This window comes from Conger conger, chromosome 1, assembly GCF_963514075.1.
Source record: "Conger conger chromosome 1, fConCon1.1, whole genome shotgun sequence".
Taxonomy (NCBI): Eukaryota; Metazoa; Chordata; class Actinopteri; order Anguilliformes; family Congridae; genus Conger; species Conger conger.
The window spans coordinates 77,611,785-77,628,057 of NC_083760.1; the positions used below are offsets into that span (position 1 = coordinate 77,611,785).

Genomic DNA, 16,273 nt, shown 5'->3' on the forward strand with positions numbered 1-16,273 from the left:
CATTTTTTCACTGCCAGTTCCCATTGCCACCACTGAAATATCCTTATTCTCTGTGAAATGGTATTTTGTTGCCCTCTCATTTCCCATCTCTGTCCCAGGTGCTATCTGATCATTTGTAATCCATGTTACTTCCATTTCTTTCTCAGTTTTGCTTTCTTGTCTCAATTTTTTGGCCTCCATTTCCCCATCCTCTTCTGTCTCTACCTTCTCCTCTATCCCCATCAGAATTCCTCTTTCACCACTTCTGCTGCTACTAGGACGAGACTGGTTAACACCATCTCCACTCCTCCGAGTTACACCATCTCCTTCCCAATCACTGTCTGAGAAGTAAGCAGAATCTCTGTGAGGGGTGTCACCCACAGCTCTCCACCCACTGCCTCCTCCTCCCCAAGGGTCTCCAGGTGTCAAACAATCCAAAGAACTGGATGTCAAAGGTGACATCGCAGAATCTGTTGGCGTATTGACAGAGAGTGAGAGGTCTGAAACAGGGTCTAAAACCAAGGGTAAAGGAGTCATGTTTGTGCCTCTATCTCCCAGGAATGGCAAGGAGCCCTTAGACTCAGCATCTACATTTTGCATTTTGCATTCTGTTTGAAGATGATAGTCATGCCCTACTTTGTTTACATGCATCTCAGAATCTATTTGCAGTTCATTTGAAATGTTGTCAACTTTTGAAAGGTCTTCAATACTTGATTCCCGAGAACTGGAAATAATATCTAATTTTTCTTTATTTTTATCAGTTTCTGGACATGTTACTTTCTTGTCATAAATATTGTCAGAAAAAGATTTATCTCCATCTGACACACTTGAACTTTTTGAACAATTTAGAATCACCTCTTCATGAAGACTGTCAGGGGTTGGTGAAGTTGTTCCAGAAACATCTACGTCTTCACACTGTTCAGCAAAATCAACTGTTATTTTGGTCTGATCCTGTTGAAATTTCTCAGTCTTTGAGCCATGCAAAATGTCACCACCCAATTTTTGTAGTTTGCTATCACGTCCGGTTTTCTCTGGATGATCTGTTATTTGACAATTCCTCTCTCCCACAATTATTTCATCATTGCTCCCTGCTTCATTTCTAGAGAGAGGAGAGTCAAATTTGTTCGGTTCTGCCACCAAATCTGTGGTAACTTCAGTGACACTACCCTGAGATGGCATAGGTTGGACTCTTGACTGTTTTGCAAGGTCAACTCTCTCTCTAGACTTCACTTCTTCCCCAGAAAAAGCAAGCATATAGGAACTATCTATAGGAACCCCCTCCTCCCGCTTAATTGATTCTGACTTAAATATGGCCTCTGCTTCTTTCTCCTCTGACCCCACAGGACTGGTTTTGCTAATCACTGAATCTTCATTCATACCAGGAGAAGTCTGATCAAGAAGAAGCCCATTTTTTGGCATTATCTCTGAGAACACAAAACCATCAGTCTGCGACAGTGTGTTAGACTGTGAATGAGTTTCAGAAATAGGCTGCGAGTTAAATGCATCAGTGACCTCAGACTCCCCATGTAGGGACCTAGCTATGATGCTTTGCTCCATTTCGGGTACATCAGGTGTTACACTAGATCCAATCTGCAAGACTGGAATTTCAGGACGTATTGTAACTTTAATTTCAGTTCTCTTTGGACGCTTTGTGACTTGAGCATAAATTGCCTCTGTTGCGTTACCAGTGCGTACGTCTGTGACACCAGCTGATTTTTCTGTCTGAGATTTGACTGTTGGACTGGAATCAGGACTGATGAATACTGATTCATATTCAGGTGATTCTGGAGTATTCATTTGGGAAATGTCTTTTTCACTATTAATGGATTCACGTTTTCGTGTCATAATCTCTGTCAGAAAGGTCTCAGCCGATCGGATCTCTTTCAAAAAGTCTTCCCTGCTCATTTCATTCTTCTGCGTCTCTATGTCTAGTCTGCCTGGAGTTATTTCCGAGAGCAAAGAACGAGACCTTCTCATTCCTCTAGAAAAGGCTTCCTCTGCTTCTGCATAGCTAGGGAGAACAGGGGGTCGAGGAAAGGGACATGATTTTGAGTTCCAATGAGGCAGGAAATTCTGTTCCAAGTCGCCTCCTATCTCTCCACAAGCTTCTGTAACCATCTTCCCAGTGTCAATTTCAGTAAGGAACAATTCTGTCTGGAAGGATCCTTTTCTAACAACATCACTGGTCCCTGTATGTTTCTCTCCAGACCCCCATGCTTGCCCTGCAGAGCCCAGCTCTGTCACCAGTGATTGGGAACGCCGCATACCATGGCTATGGGGAGGACATAGAAAGGCCTCTGTTCTTTCACCCTCTTTTTGACCCTCACTTTTCAAGTCATTCTCCAAGTCCCATGAACCTTCCTCAGATTTTGTGTCTGCAGACTCACTGACATTGGAGATCTCAGTCAGAAATAGGTGCATGGGGGACTTTTTGGATGCTGATGCACTCTCCTTCTGCATCTCAGCATCTTCTTTCCAAATGGCGGGGAGAATGGTGGCAAGACGAGATTGAGTTCTCTTCATCCCTCTGGAGAACAGTTCAGATGTAGCAGGATCTAAGTCATCAGACAGGTGCATGTGTCCAACAGAAGTTCCACTGTGTAGTTTAACAGGTGATGAAAACGGTGAGTCGTCCTCTTCTGAGTACGTTGGGCTGGAGGACCATTCTCTCTCTATTTTTGGTATTGTGGATTGGGACCGTGTCATTTTTGGATAAAACATGTCTTGGTGAGTAGGGGTTTCAGTGTCTTTTGATTCAGAATGGAAATCGTTCACATCATTAGAATTGAGTAGAGACTGTGAACGCCTCATGCCTCTGCTGAGAGAGTGGTCACAGGGCAATGGATCTCTCTGTGTATGCATTGTGGGTCTGTTTGCTTTATTGGAATAATCTCCAGTGAAGTTGTATGATCCCTTTTGGGATTTGTAATGAGGTGGAAGAGGTGGAGGAGGAGAATGAGGCGGTGGAAACAAATGATGGGTAACAGTCGAGGGGGGTAAAGAGGGAGAGAGGGAAGGGGAGGGTGGCAGGGTCTGGCGGGGGCGATGGAATCCTAAATGGTCAAAATTTCCCTTTGAAGCGGCGCAGTTGCTCATCAACAAAGGGTCAGAAGATTCCATTTTTCCAACTGGATAGGAGGAACTAGAGAAGTGAGGCAACCCATGAGCTCTGTGGTATCCAAGGGGTGGGGCTGGGAGGGGACGAGTGTGAAGGTAATTGGTGGATGAACAGGGCTTAGGAGGGAGGGCAGGAGCTATGGGACCCTGTGATGATCCCGGAAATTTCTGTTTTACCTCTCCTTCTATTCCTTCTTCTTTATCCCCAATGTCAACCACAGCAAAGTCTGTCACCCTCTGGCATCCCTCTTTACTGAACTCAACCAAACCAGTGTTGGGAACCAGCACTTGAACTTCACAAGACTTTACAGTCTGAAGGAACCTGCCGCCTTTTTCATGCTCATCCTGAGGGCTGAACACAGCCCTGTCCTTCCCAACTGTATTACTCCGGATTTCCACAAGCTCCAAATCCCCAGGGCACATTGAGTCCGATCTCAGGGCATGGTGACCTTTTGCTCCAGGCAAAGAGTGCGCTTTCCCTTTAAGAGTTGGGGATTTATCCTGTGGGGTATGTTCCTCCAAGCGGATGTAGTATTCACTAGCTAAAGAAGGGCTGCGAGCACTGATCACTGGGACTACAGTGGGCGTGTCAAGAGAATGTCTGTGGGCGGAGTTAGTGGTTGGGATTGGCTGTGGAGGGGGCAGAGGTTTATAACCACGTCTACCGTGAGCCTTCTCCCAGAAGTACTCAAAGTTCAATCCTTTGCTGGTCTCTGTTACAGTTAATATGTCATCAAGTTCGGATGATGAAGGAGTGATTGTGTTTCCCACCGGGTCAAGCAGAGGGAAGGAGTTGCCATTGGCACCCCTGCAGCCTCCTTCCCCCCTTTCTCGTTCCCTCTCTCTTTGCCGCTCGCTTGCTGCTGCTTGAAAAGCTGGAGGACGGAGGGAGTCCCAGCGCCGCTCAAAGGACTCCTCGCTCTCCCATCTCCTTCCTCTCCCACCTTCTTCTTCATCCTCAACTTCATCGTCATCTTCATCCTCCTCTCCCACACTTCTTCTGCCCATTCCACGTTCAGCAGCTAACAGAGAAGATAGGAGGAGGAAGATTTCTGCAACAGATGGGCGTTGGGATGGGGGAAGCCAACAGGACTGCATGACCTCATACCTAGGATATGGAGAGGGAGAGAGAAAGCACCATAAATTCAATCACAGAAGAAATAATTTTATATTGTTGTACACTTGAGACATCCAAGTTTACTGAAACTGATTAAAAGCTGTTGTATGAAAGTACTCCCACAACCATATTGAAATGCACATAAAAGAGACTCACCAGTAGTCAGCATGTGAGAGTTTAAGTCTGGGCTGTGCCAAAGTTATCTGCCTCTCTCGAATCACAAAGGTTAACACTTCTTCATCACTGAGATGTCTGTGTGGCTGAGAGCCAAACTCAAAAAGTTCCCATATCACCACCCCAAGTGACCTGTATAATGAAATAAAGACAGGGATGAACAGGGGGAGAATGGGATGGCAGAGAATCAATCTTCTTCCTCGGTCGATATCCCATGCCAAGCTTATAGAATGACATTAAAGCTCTTACCACATATTGCTGGTTTTTGTCTGGTCAGTGACTATCAAGCTTCCCCGAAATTCCTCCAGTAGCTCAGGGGCAATCCAACGTAAGGGGATCCACAGCTTGTCTGGAGTTAAATAGTAATCCTCCTAAAACCACAAAATATGCATAAATGAAGAACAGAGTGAGACAAAGATAATCTGGTATAGCACAGTATGTGGTCACGCACAAAATACTCATCCAGCTAACACAAAGAGTACCTTATAATGGTTGTGGGACAAACCATAGTCTCCTATTCTGACAGTCAGATCTGATGTAAGAAGGCAGTTCCTTAAAGCCAAATCACTGTGAAAGAGGGAAACAGAAAAATAATGACATCATTATGATCACATTTATAATTGGCTCAAAATGATACTTCATGTATGACATTCCTTAGAAGAAAGATTCAATTCTGCAAATGTATCTGGTTCACACTGACCCGTGAATGTAGTTATTTTCATGAAGGTGTAACAGCCCAGAGGTAATTTCATATGCCATACGTTGCAGAGTCAGAAGATCCCTTGTCAAAAGGTCAGGTGTCATACCATCTGATTTTCTCTGAGCTCTCAAATACCTCTTCAAATCACCCTGAAATAAAGAAAAAACACAAATACAATGAATGCATCAATGCCATCTTTGGACTTCAATTATGGAAGATGAATAAGATATGTAAATGAATGTATATAAAGCATTTTTAATTTAATCAGTTAATATGCATTTTCCTGATGGCCACAGTGGTTTTGCTTCTTACCAGCTGACAGAACTCCATGACTAGAAGAAATGGAATGTTCTCACTGCACTGACCCAGGCACTGGAGTACATTGGGATGCTGCAGGCTTCTAAGAGAAAGGACAAAACAATGGAAAAAGATGCTACACAGGCCTAAATCATTTAATAAAAAAGGCACTGAAAGAGCGAATGCTGGAGGGGGAGAGAGAGAGAGAAAGAGAATGGCTTGTCCCTGCAAGTGTAATTATAATCTGAAGTTGAGCAGAATAAATAGTCAACAGTAGGGCATTGAGGATTCACAGCCCCAGTTTCTGTCATGGCAGTGTGAATGAGGAACATGTTAAACGAGGGCTGACACATCTGCCTAAAAACATACTGATCGCCATGAGTATTGAATTTTTTAAAAGGCCTATACCACTCTGGATTTGAAGGAGTTTCAACAATTATATACAGTAATGTCATTTTGTGTTGAATATATTATATGTGTTGTTTTGTATATATTGTAATATAAAAAGGATTTGTATTAATATGAAATACCCTGTAATTTTTAAATCTCTTTCTTTATAGTAAAATATACAGGGTGGCTGCCCTATCCTACAACCAGATATGTAATATACAGGTGAAAGCTACATCAGTTACATAGCATATAGGTACGCTATACCTACAATTTAAGCAGATATAGCCTACATTTTATCCTTCCCCTATATAATAAACATGAATTATTAGAGGCAAGTGAAGCCAAAATGGCATCTACAAACTCCATCAGTTGTTCAAACCTGTAAGGCTCAGATTCCGCCAGAAACTTCCTTTGCTCCAGTGGGCTAGCATTGACTCTCAGCTCCTTTACCACAGCTTGGGATGAGCTGCAGTCACATAGCACCTCTGCCAAAATAACCTGAGACAGGAAGAATGAAGCACAAAATCATATTCAAGAGAGAGAGAGAGTTGGAAGAAAGGGCAAGGGTTCGGAAACTTCAGACAGATACAGGGTCCTGATAGGATAAACCAATGAAAAAGTATAGTACTGACTGAAGAGGGCAGAGTAAAATTGGTTTTATCCAGTTCAGATTTCCCATTATTTATGGAGATTACATAAAAAATAATAGAACAACAACTCTAAAAGACATGGACAGGGCTCCCTTGGCTTGTAATTATTCATAAATCACATTATTAACCTGAAGATTCCACTTCACTGAATAAAAGGAACAGCACAACAGCTCTACAGTATGTTCCAACTGACTCAGCAGTTTCAATACAATGCATGCAAGATATATCCAGTCAATGTTGTTGTCACTCCAAACAATTTGTTACTCTACTACACATTGATTTGCAAATGTATACCATGCATCTGCTTCCAAATGATCATATCTCAGTGGATAAACTCTTTTTTTTTACCTTTCCAAACCAGCCATTGCCAATCTCCTGAAGATAATTCAAGGTGTGCCTTCGAAAGCACTGAGAAGCTGAGCCTTGAAAGTGAGAGTGAGAAAGACACGGTCATAATTACTTATCGCAGTTATTAATGTTTCATTATTTTAATCACCACTGTGATTATAGCGTCAGTTATAGTGTTTAGTGAGTAGTGTTTACTAGTGTATGATATCTGTGATAACATTTACATCTACTGATGCACAATTTGGCAATATTGACCTGTTTTTTCCCATGGCAATAAAGAAATGTGGATTGCAATTAGAGGAAAGGAAAGATCAACACAGGGATCAGGCCATGAACATGTGTCCGTGCCACAAACAGTCAGTCATAGAGTTAACCATTATATTACCTGTACTGTCCTGTATAGCAGGGCATATAGCCCTGTCTCGAAGGGGCAAGGTATAGACCTCAGGCAGAGAGGGGCAGGAGGACAGGCTGTCCTCAGGGGGTGGGCTGGAGGCCCCGGAGCATTCCTCCCCCTCGGCATTGTCAAACTCCTGACAGTGACGAGAACGGGCAGAGAGAAGGGGAGTGAAAGGTGCTCAAAATGGTACAATTCATCAGAGAGAGAGAGAGAGACAGAGAAAGAGAGAGAGAGGTTGGTGACAAGTAACACACTGGAAACATCTCACTGTACAGTCCTGTAGCCTGTGACATGTAGAACACATATATGCAAAATGTACATATTAAAAACAAATATTCAAACATATGCCCAATTTCCCAATAGAAAACTCACATTGAATCCCACTCCTCCTCTTTTGCAGCAAAGGCAGGCCAGGAGTAACAGGACAAAGGAAACAAGTCCGGAGCAAGAGATGAGAATGACAACATAGGGCGGTGGAGAGAGGGTGGCACCCCTAGATTGAGAGACTGAGAGAGGAAAAGAGGAGAAGTTAGAAGAGATGGTTAGTGTGGCTAATCCAACCTCCCGCATCTTCTGAGGTTGTTTTCGTATGACTGAAAAGCAAAGCAAAGAAAGAATACTCAAAATAAATGTGGAAAAAATCCATTGCTGTTGAAGAGTTTGGTTTGAGGAGGAAACCATTGGGAGGGAGGCTGGGATTCTATTGGTTGTCTAAATTACAAAAGAAGGGCCTCAATGAACTGTTCTCATTGGAAACAGAAGGGGATAAATAAGAAGGAAAGAATTCTGGAAGAAACCATCTTCTTGATGGCACAGTAGGGGACAGAGAGATAGTTATAATTTGATTTTTTTTATTTGGGAGGAACCATTCAAGTGAGGAAAGCAGGAAGGGAGAAATACCATCAAAGAAATTCATTTTTAAAACACTTGCAAGAAGCGAGGTAGAGAAGGAAGGAAAAAGGATTCGGGGGTGCTCATTTAGGAGAAGCCGCTACTAAGGGTTGGAATGTTTAAAAAATCTGTTATATTAGGGAGGTACTAGGTGAGAAGGAAGGGGGTGGGGCATTTTTAATATTGTACCTCAAATTGGTCGATTGAGTGGAGCGAACCATCTGTGAAAAAGAGAAGGGGGGGAGGGAGGGTGGTTAAAACCCTTTGGGATATTGCTTTCTGTTATCTGAACTGTAAAATTACAAACAATGATCATATCACCTGTAATATTGTTGCTTTGTGTTTGTTTGTTTTGTTTTTGTTACGTAAAGTGCAGGTAACAGTGCAGCTCAGTATTTGAATTGAATCATTCTTTTTTAATATAATTTGAAAATGGCACATATCAGCCTAAACGTATTTATGCTCATATATTCTGAAATAACCAGTGTAAAGGGATATAATACATACAGTACTTTATTAGGTATTTATTAGACTTTAGGTATTTTTTGACTTCTAGGTCTTCTGCTGCTGTAGCCTATCAACTTAAGAGGTTTGATATGTTGTGTGTTCAGAGATGCTCTTCTGCATAACACTGTTGTAATGTGTGGTTATTTGCATTAATGTAACCTTCCTGTCAGCTTTGACTAGTCTGGCCCTTCTCCTCTGACCTCTCTTATTAACAATGCGTTTTTGCTCACAGAACTGCTGCTCACTGGATGTGCGTGAAAATACCAGGAGAATAGCAGTTTCTGAGATATTCAAAGCACCCTGTCAAATCACATTTCTTCCCCATTATGAAATTTGGTCTGAAAAACTTGGTTGACGTCTTGACGTCTTCACATCTTGACGTCAACCAAGACGTCTTGACGTCTGCATGCTTTTATGCATTTAGTAGCTGCGACATTGGCTGATTAAATATATTAATTAACAAGCTGATGTACAGGTCTACCTAATAAAGTGCTCAGTACATGTATGTGCCTATATTTTAAAACTTAATTACAATTTTTAATTTGGAATATAATCAAAGCGAAAATCCTCTTTTTTTGCTACAAATGCAAACCTCATAGGACTAATAAATCCCCCCAATCAGTATCAGTTATAATATTTTAACTCCATTGTATTCTCTTGATGAAGCAATTAATGTGTATTACATTTAGCTGACATTGCTTAGAGTGAATTACATAAATGTGATGCACTTATAGAGCAATGTAAGTCAATGTGCTCATAACCATGGCCAATATAATGTAAGGCAACTGTCTGAGATTCTGCAGTTCATATTAGGCCCATTGTATAGTAAATGTCATTGTGATTAATCTGTGTGATGGTGAAAGAGGTATTATCAATTCAAGGACTATGTTTCATATTTGAATTCAATGTCATTAAGGATGATTTGTGAACACTTCTGAATTCAATAACTGATGCTGACATCAAACTTGTAAGTTCGCAAAGCACTGAAAGCAGATAATGATTCCACTTAAAGCAAATTACGTTTTTGAATAATCGCAGCATGTTCTTCCAGGGAAGTTTCAAGGGGTGAATTTGGATTTTATGCATGAAATGCATAGCCTACATCCTGAATGAGAGATTTCGTTCATCTGAATCTCTATCTGCTCTCGTAGCCTATAGATTAGGCTACTGACTGACGTACAAATGGCCGCGAGAGTGAAATCGTTAATATATATTTGCATGACAAGAGTACCATTTAAAATAAGGGCCTGAGCAAGGTTTATGTGTCACTACTGCTGGTACACTGTATGTGGGCTCCGCTATTCCTCAACTCATCCCCCATAGACATATGCACAGACAGACGCACATGAAGCAACACAAACATCGGGCCCATTTCGCCGTATTTGTGTCCAACGATTCGAAATAAATATTGCTCTAGCACGGGATCTAAAACTACATACATTTTCCTTGAATTTCAATAGCGGACCTTTCACAAAGTGAGGATTAGAATGCAATATGCCGCCTAAATTGATATCGTTAAATGAATGTGGCATAAGCACTTCTCCCTGAAGAACACATAATGTATCATATAGTGTGAGTCTACATACATACATACATACATACACGCACACACACACATACACACACACACATACATATACACACATAGCCTACATATATATGTAGCCTACATGCGTACATACATAATCTAAATATATAGGTTAGGTGGTGGGAAACACATACAGACACGTAGTCTACACGGACATTATCATTTAGCGCATCAACGTTTTCTTCAATATTCATATTGTGAAAGATACAAATATAAATTCAGAAATGTATAGCCTCTATATTGCTATGTAACACCTCAAGATTAAACACTAGGGCAAAACGCGGTTAGCAGGTTTCCACCATTGTTATTATCCTAAAATTATAAGGCTACCTACACGCAAGCTGTTGTTTCTATCATGATAGTAACCATTGTCACCATCATCTTATGTAGTAGGCTATTTATCATAAATAGGCCACCTTTTATACCGACATGATTTTATAGTCAGTGCATCTGTATATTCTTCTGTCTGTGCAATTCGACCGTAATATTTACTCTTATTCAGATCACCCCGTACCTCCCCTCCCACTTCCATTCCTCCTTTTTTTCTTCCTCCATCAATTCCATACCACCGACTCCACTCACCTTCTCTCTGCGGGGCTCCTAGGGCTCTCTCCGGGTTGAAATACGACATCATCCCCGCTAGCACTATCATCCAGCACTGTCGTCGCATAGTCGCGGGATCCACTGCACAATCATTCGAGCGATGATTCTAACCTTAGTCCCGCAAGTCTTCCTCTCCTTCCTATCGCTATTCGCCGCTAATAATAAACGTCTGGTTGTTGTTCTATTTCCCTTCCCCTCCTCCGTCTGATTTTCCTTAATCCGCAATTAAACACGGTGTGAGAGATGGTCTATTGTGTTCGATACTGTCGACCTACTACAGCCTGTCTAACATCCAAAATACAAATTTCGTGCAGACAAATAATTTATTTATAAATATATCCGCCATCGATCTCTCCATCGTTCATTTCCTCGTTTTGGTCCTATCTTCTGCTTGGTGTGTAATGTATTTTTTCCCCCTTACACGAATGCTACGTAAGACACAACCAAGCTTGCATTATTATGGTTCTGTGTGTGCGCTTCATGTCTGTGTGTCTGTCTCAGTTTTCTTCCCTTGTCTCAGGTTCGGTATGCTTATAGCCTGTCTTGGCAAATAGGTTTTCTCACTAAATAGTCACTTGTTTAAAATATTTATTTTGAATTACCCCTTTGTTTGCAGGGAATTACTATCATGCGATTCATTTGTTAGATGAGCTTAGTGGAACAACGTCTGTAATTGGGTTATTCTGTGCTGTAATTACTTTGTCTGAAGAAATTATTGCATTTCTGCTCGAAATACCACAGAGAAAGTCTTTTAATATTAATTATATAACGCAATTGTAATATACGAACATTGAATTAATTGTATATTTCGTATTTGAAATCACATCCACTGAGTCTGAGAATCTCTGTGTATGCGTGAAAACAATATTCATAGGATGCTAACAATGAGAAAATACAAACATATCAAAGCATATTTAGTGAATAACATTACAAATAAAGTCTTGTTTTGACGCATGCCTCTACCATCTATTAGTCTTCTGTTTATTTTAATTATTGGCATATTTGTAAACAATTTGTCAGCGGCTATTGTATACTATTGCACAGTAGACTTGCATATTGCCAGTGTGTAATTTGTTTCTTGATGGTTATTTTCACAATAAAATAATAATAATGAATATCAAGTGAATTGGCGACCTAATCATCCACAATGCTAAAATTGGTCAGTAGGTGGGCACATAGCTACATGTACCATGCAGAGAAGTTGATCCTAAATTAAAATATCAAACCTCCAAATGTCTTTTTAAAGAGGCTTTACTGTCCAAAAGTAGCAAGCGCCCAATATTTCACAAGCCATATTGATCCCTCTCTCTTCGCTGTCTTTTACGTGCCAGCTCTGGAAAATAGGCGCTGTTGTAAGGTCTGTCTCTCTCCTCCACTTCCCTCCGCTGATCTTTTCCTTTCCCGCTCCTTTCATCCAGCAGGGCCTGGGCTTTTCTCCTTTCAGCCACCTCTCTTTCTAGTCGTTCAGCACGCAGCCTTTCTATTGAGCTGACAAGACAGGGGGGGGGGGGGCAAACTTTTAGGTTAATCCAATAAACTTCAAGTTAATAATTTCATTTTTATTGAACTTCAGCCCCATGCATAGAATTTTGGACCACATCTCTCACTCTCTAATTCTTGCAGGAACAATCTCCAAGAACACTGCTTTGGACAAATGCCACACTTGATACCCTGTTTAAACTACAATAATTTAAATTATTAGCGTGGTTCATTCCATTCACCTAATATCATATTGTGTTCTCATCATATTCAGATGTGAAATTCCGTCAGAGTAATTTGAGAACAAATCATTTCAAATCACTTCCATAAAGAATGCAAAGTGTTTGTCAATTTCAGCTGTCCCAGCCAGTGTCACCCCATCTCTGTATGTTCCCAAGGCGGCAGTTGACAGTTGTGTGCCTACGGCATGTCAAATTACACTGTACACATCTTTTAATTGTTTAAATTTGAACATGATGAACAAAAAACATACAACCATACAGAACCCATCAAACAGCTTTCTGGCTGATGCTCTGCAGGGTATTCGTTTTTTTGTTCCCACCACCCTTCTCACCTTTCCCCACTCCTCTTCTGCCCTTTCTCCCTCCTGTCCTTCTTCTTACTCTTGTGTTTGTCCTTGATGGCTAACGCCTTCTTCATCTCTCTCATCGGATCCAGACTGTCCTTCAGCCTCAGGTCCTTCTTGGTCTTCTCTTCTTCCGTCTTCCCCTTGCCGTGTCCCTCTTTTTCCCTTTGCCGTTTCTTTGCAGTGTCCCTCTCATCTTCCTTTTCTTCTTTACTTCCCCGGTCTTTGAGATACCAGGGAGTAGCCTCGGTTCCGGGGGCAGGACCAAGGGACACCAGCAGGCCGATTGCACGCTCCTGACGCTCCTAATCACAAAACCGGCAGAGTGCACAGTTATGGTGCTGTCCTGCAGCTACTCTTTCAGCTGCACAGACCCTGTTTCACAACCATGTGAATGAACAAATCTCAGCCTAAACTGTGTGCGCCTATGACAACACAACATTTTGGTGGGGGGAATCAATGTGGCATTTATGCACATTTATGCACTGCTTTTTTAGAAAGCAGTATAACCACATGACACTTTTTATGAGCAATTATTAATGCATACACAATATGTGGTTTCTTAGAAGGCTAGAGTTTAATATAATTTCCATTTCAGAGATGAGGGCCAAGATGCCTCGTTTAAAGTAATGTGCACATTTGGCTTATTCTTAAGAACAGATGGTCAATTGCTATTTCCACGCACAGTTAACACAAGTAACTCAAACCATTAAAAAAAGAATTGGTCCACACATGCACAAACATTAATCTTTGCAAATCACCTTTCTGTATGCCTCTGTAATCCATTTGTACATTAGCACAGTCAATACATACATATATACATACACACATATACACAGTTAGTAACTATGACCAATTCAAGGTCACGGATACTGACATTACCATCAAATACAAACAAAGAATATGTTTAATCGGTTTCCATAATTACTCATGCAAGTGCTGGATGAAAGAGCACCCTGTAAGACTATATCTTTAATAAGTCTACTCAATAGACCAAGTCGGTATGTGTTGCAGCATACACTAATATCATTGGCTAATAAGTACTACACTGGCAGGGGACCATGCCTTTTAAAAAGCAAACCGTATCTCCCATTTTCCCTCCCATTTGAAATGGCCAATAGTAATTGTAGGCCTCTCTCTTCCCTGCAACGTCCTCTAAGGAGGTGAAGCATCCAATGGTGGTGCTGCCAGCCGCTGCAGTCCACCAGCGGAGCTGTACACTCATGGCTTCTGAGGAGCAGCTGTCACTGGCTCACCGCAAGCGCTGGGCCGACCAGAGGAGATGGGAAGCCCCACCAACTGAGGCCATCCCATCCCGAGTGCTACTACAGGCAAGTCTGTGTCCCCCTATGGGGTGCCTGAACACAGCCAGAATTGGCATGGATAGAAGAGACAGATGGGCCATGTCACTGTACCAAGGACCGGCGCTTTAGCTGGACACTAACGGGGCCAGAGCTGTGACCACCAGCTGTCAGTACAGCTGACCTCTGCTTGTCTTCCGTCTCGTGGCAAGCTGGTCAACGTGCCATTCACTAATGTGAACAGGATTAATGTTCTTTGTCACCGGGCTGCTTACTCATACACTCAGGTTCATGCTGCCTTTGGACTGGACACAAGTTGGGGTAAAGGATGTGATGAATAATACAATTACAAGCTCCAGCAGAGGAAGCAAAAAGAAAAAACAGACGCACTGTCTCTGAACCTGTGGTGTAACCAGGATAATACATTCTGAGAACTTCTAGGAAGGAAGAAAGTTATTGCAGGTAAATGACCGCGTCACAATAGCGCTACATACACTGAGAAATTAAGAAGATATTATCTGAACTACTAGCATCCAAATTATCAGTGATAACCTGCATTTTAGGGGATGCACAGTTGGGTAAGGTAAGTACGTTGTTACTGACCCAGATAGCAAACCTATAAAACCTATAAAATACAAACACCATAAATGTGCATGCATAAACATGTATAGTAACAATATTATGAAAAATATTGTACGAGGATATCTTTTGAATAGAAGACTATTTTCCTCTATTTTTATGCCCAATTAATCCTCCTAAGACTTACACGAAATGGACTCTGCAGCTAAAGTGTGTGCACTATAGTAATGCCTTCAGCAGTGACTAGCTTACACCATAAGGAGCACACAGCACTATAAAACAGAGCTTGCACCAGTAAGAGATGGGGGCCTGTGTCCTGTAGGCACATGGTGTGTAAGGCCAAAGGTTGAGAAGAAGAAGATGGCTGACTCACCCTACTCCCTAGGACAACTACCAACTTTTTTCCCACAACTGTGGACAGCCAGTCACAGGTAGATGGTGAGAAAGCACAGGACAGAGTTTGTAACAAGTGTATTTTGGTTCTACATCATGAACGGCTAGTAATAGGAAGGCGGGTATTTAGAATGTAGTTATAGACATCACAAATAGTATGTCACCTTCTCATCTCTTTTCTCTTTGAGATACTCCTCATTGCCCTTCTTCTCCCCGGCCTCCTCCACAGGGAACAGATTCAGGTGCTTCTCTACGACCGCTGGCTGGTCTTCCTCCACTGCCTCCAGTCCTCCCTCCAATCCTGCCTCCAATCCTTGTCCACAATGGGCAGCTTGCGACTTCCGTCTCAAATATGCTGTCCGTGCCTGACATTGAAAATGAGAGAGACACTTCACATAAGAATTCTCTGAAATCAACTTGAGCTTAGAATAAAACAAGACAATTAGACAAAATAACTGGCAAGCCTTACTTAAAGGGAGCTTACTTGCTGGGAGTTTGTGTTTCTCTTACACTTAGGGTAACTATATAAATGAAAACGATTTACATGTAATCTAAACGTATAATTAATATTAAACAATTCAAATTAATACTTAAGTCTAGACGACCAGGGAGATATTTTGTGTAACTATGCTTGTATGCACCGTACATCTTGCAGTCAATTAACTGTTAAATGATCCATGGTATGTCACCTGGAGCGTTTAATAAAGATAAAATATAATTCTGACAAATTGTTTCCTGGGTTACCTTACCTCTTGCTCTGCTCGTTCCACCCGGCGTTGCACCTCACGTTCCTCCTCTGCTGCCTGTGCTTCATCCCGACGCACACGGGCAATGTTATCCTTGTTACGGACATGCCAGCTTTTCTTTGGCAAAATATTCATTGTGATAAACTCTCCCGTGAGACTCTGAAGAACCCTTCAATTAATTGTTAACTGTAACATCAACGAGCTAATATGTTATATTGCGTGACGTTATCCACCTACAGCAACTCCACATCCAAACAAAATTTTGTTTTGATTTTCAACAGAGAAGCATTGGCACTCGGCGCTGGTACTACAACTGGAACACTTCCTGTTCTATGTTTCAACGTGATTGGCTAAAATGGCTACCAGTTATGCAGCTATTAACTCCATTCGCGGAAGTCACAGCCATTCAAAGATGAAAGCCCGCCTGT

At 41.7% G+C, this 16,273-nt stretch overlaps 2 protein-coding genes across 2 annotated transcripts; both read right to left on the reverse strand.

The window, feature by feature from the left end:
• Positions 1–352: 352 nt before the first annotated feature.
• Positions 353–10,828, reverse strand: LOC133133785 (serine/threonine-protein kinase LMTK3-like). The gene is made up of 14 exons (XM_061250039.1): positions 10,741–10,828; positions 7,545–7,678; positions 7,164–7,305; positions 6,773–6,846; positions 6,154–6,272; positions 5,400–5,487; positions 5,088–5,236; positions 4,870–4,954; positions 4,637–4,758; positions 4,370–4,519; positions 3,274–4,204; positions 3,109–3,170; positions 2,201–2,506; positions 353–449 (listed from the first exon to the last, which is right to left on the reverse strand). The coding sequence occupies exons 1-14, from the start codon at positions 10,826–10,828 to the stop codon at positions 353–355; spliced, it is 2,547 nt and encodes an 848-aa protein (XP_061106023.1).
• A 666-nt stretch (positions 10,829–11,494) lies between these two features.
• Positions 11,495–16,177, reverse strand: leng1 (leukocyte receptor cluster (LRC) member 1). Its single transcript, XM_061263506.1, has 4 exons — positions 15,849–16,177; positions 15,264–15,464; positions 12,815–13,131; positions 11,495–12,249 (listed from the first exon to the last, which is right to left on the reverse strand). Exons 1-4 carry the CDS (start codon positions 15,978–15,980, stop codon positions 12,045–12,047), a joined length of 855 nt encoding a protein of 284 aa, XP_061119490.1. The 5' UTR covers positions 15,981–16,177; the 3' UTR covers positions 11,495–12,044.
• Positions 16,178–16,273: the final 96 nt, after the last annotated feature.

Bases quoted from the DNA above. Each gene is read 5' to 3' on its own strand.
- LOC133133785 (XM_061250039.1), bottom strand. From the start codon at position 10,828: ATGCGACGACAGTGCTGGATGATAGTGCTAGCGGGGATGATGTCGTAT. The intron at 6,273-6,772 runs GTAAAAAAAAAG...TTCCTGTCTCAG, and splicing joins GCAATGGCTGGTTTGGAAAG to GTTATTTTGGCAGAGGTGCT. The intron at 2,507-3,108 runs GTTGGAAAAATG...ACTGTTCTCCAG, and splicing joins TCTCTAGTTCCTCCTATCCA to AGGGATGAAGAGAACTCAAT.
- leng1 (XM_061263506.1), bottom strand. From the start codon at position 15,980: ATGAATATTTTGCCAAAGAAAAGCTGGCATGTCCGTAACAAGGATAAC. The intron at 15,465-15,848 runs GTAAGGTAACCC...TTTCAATGTCAG, and splicing joins TGGAACGAGCAGAGCAAGAG to GCACGGACAGCATATTTGAG. The intron at 12,250-12,814 runs GTGAGAAGGGTG...CTGTCTTGTCAG, and splicing joins CAGAAGAGGAGTGGGGAAAG to CTCAATAGAAAGGCTGCGTG.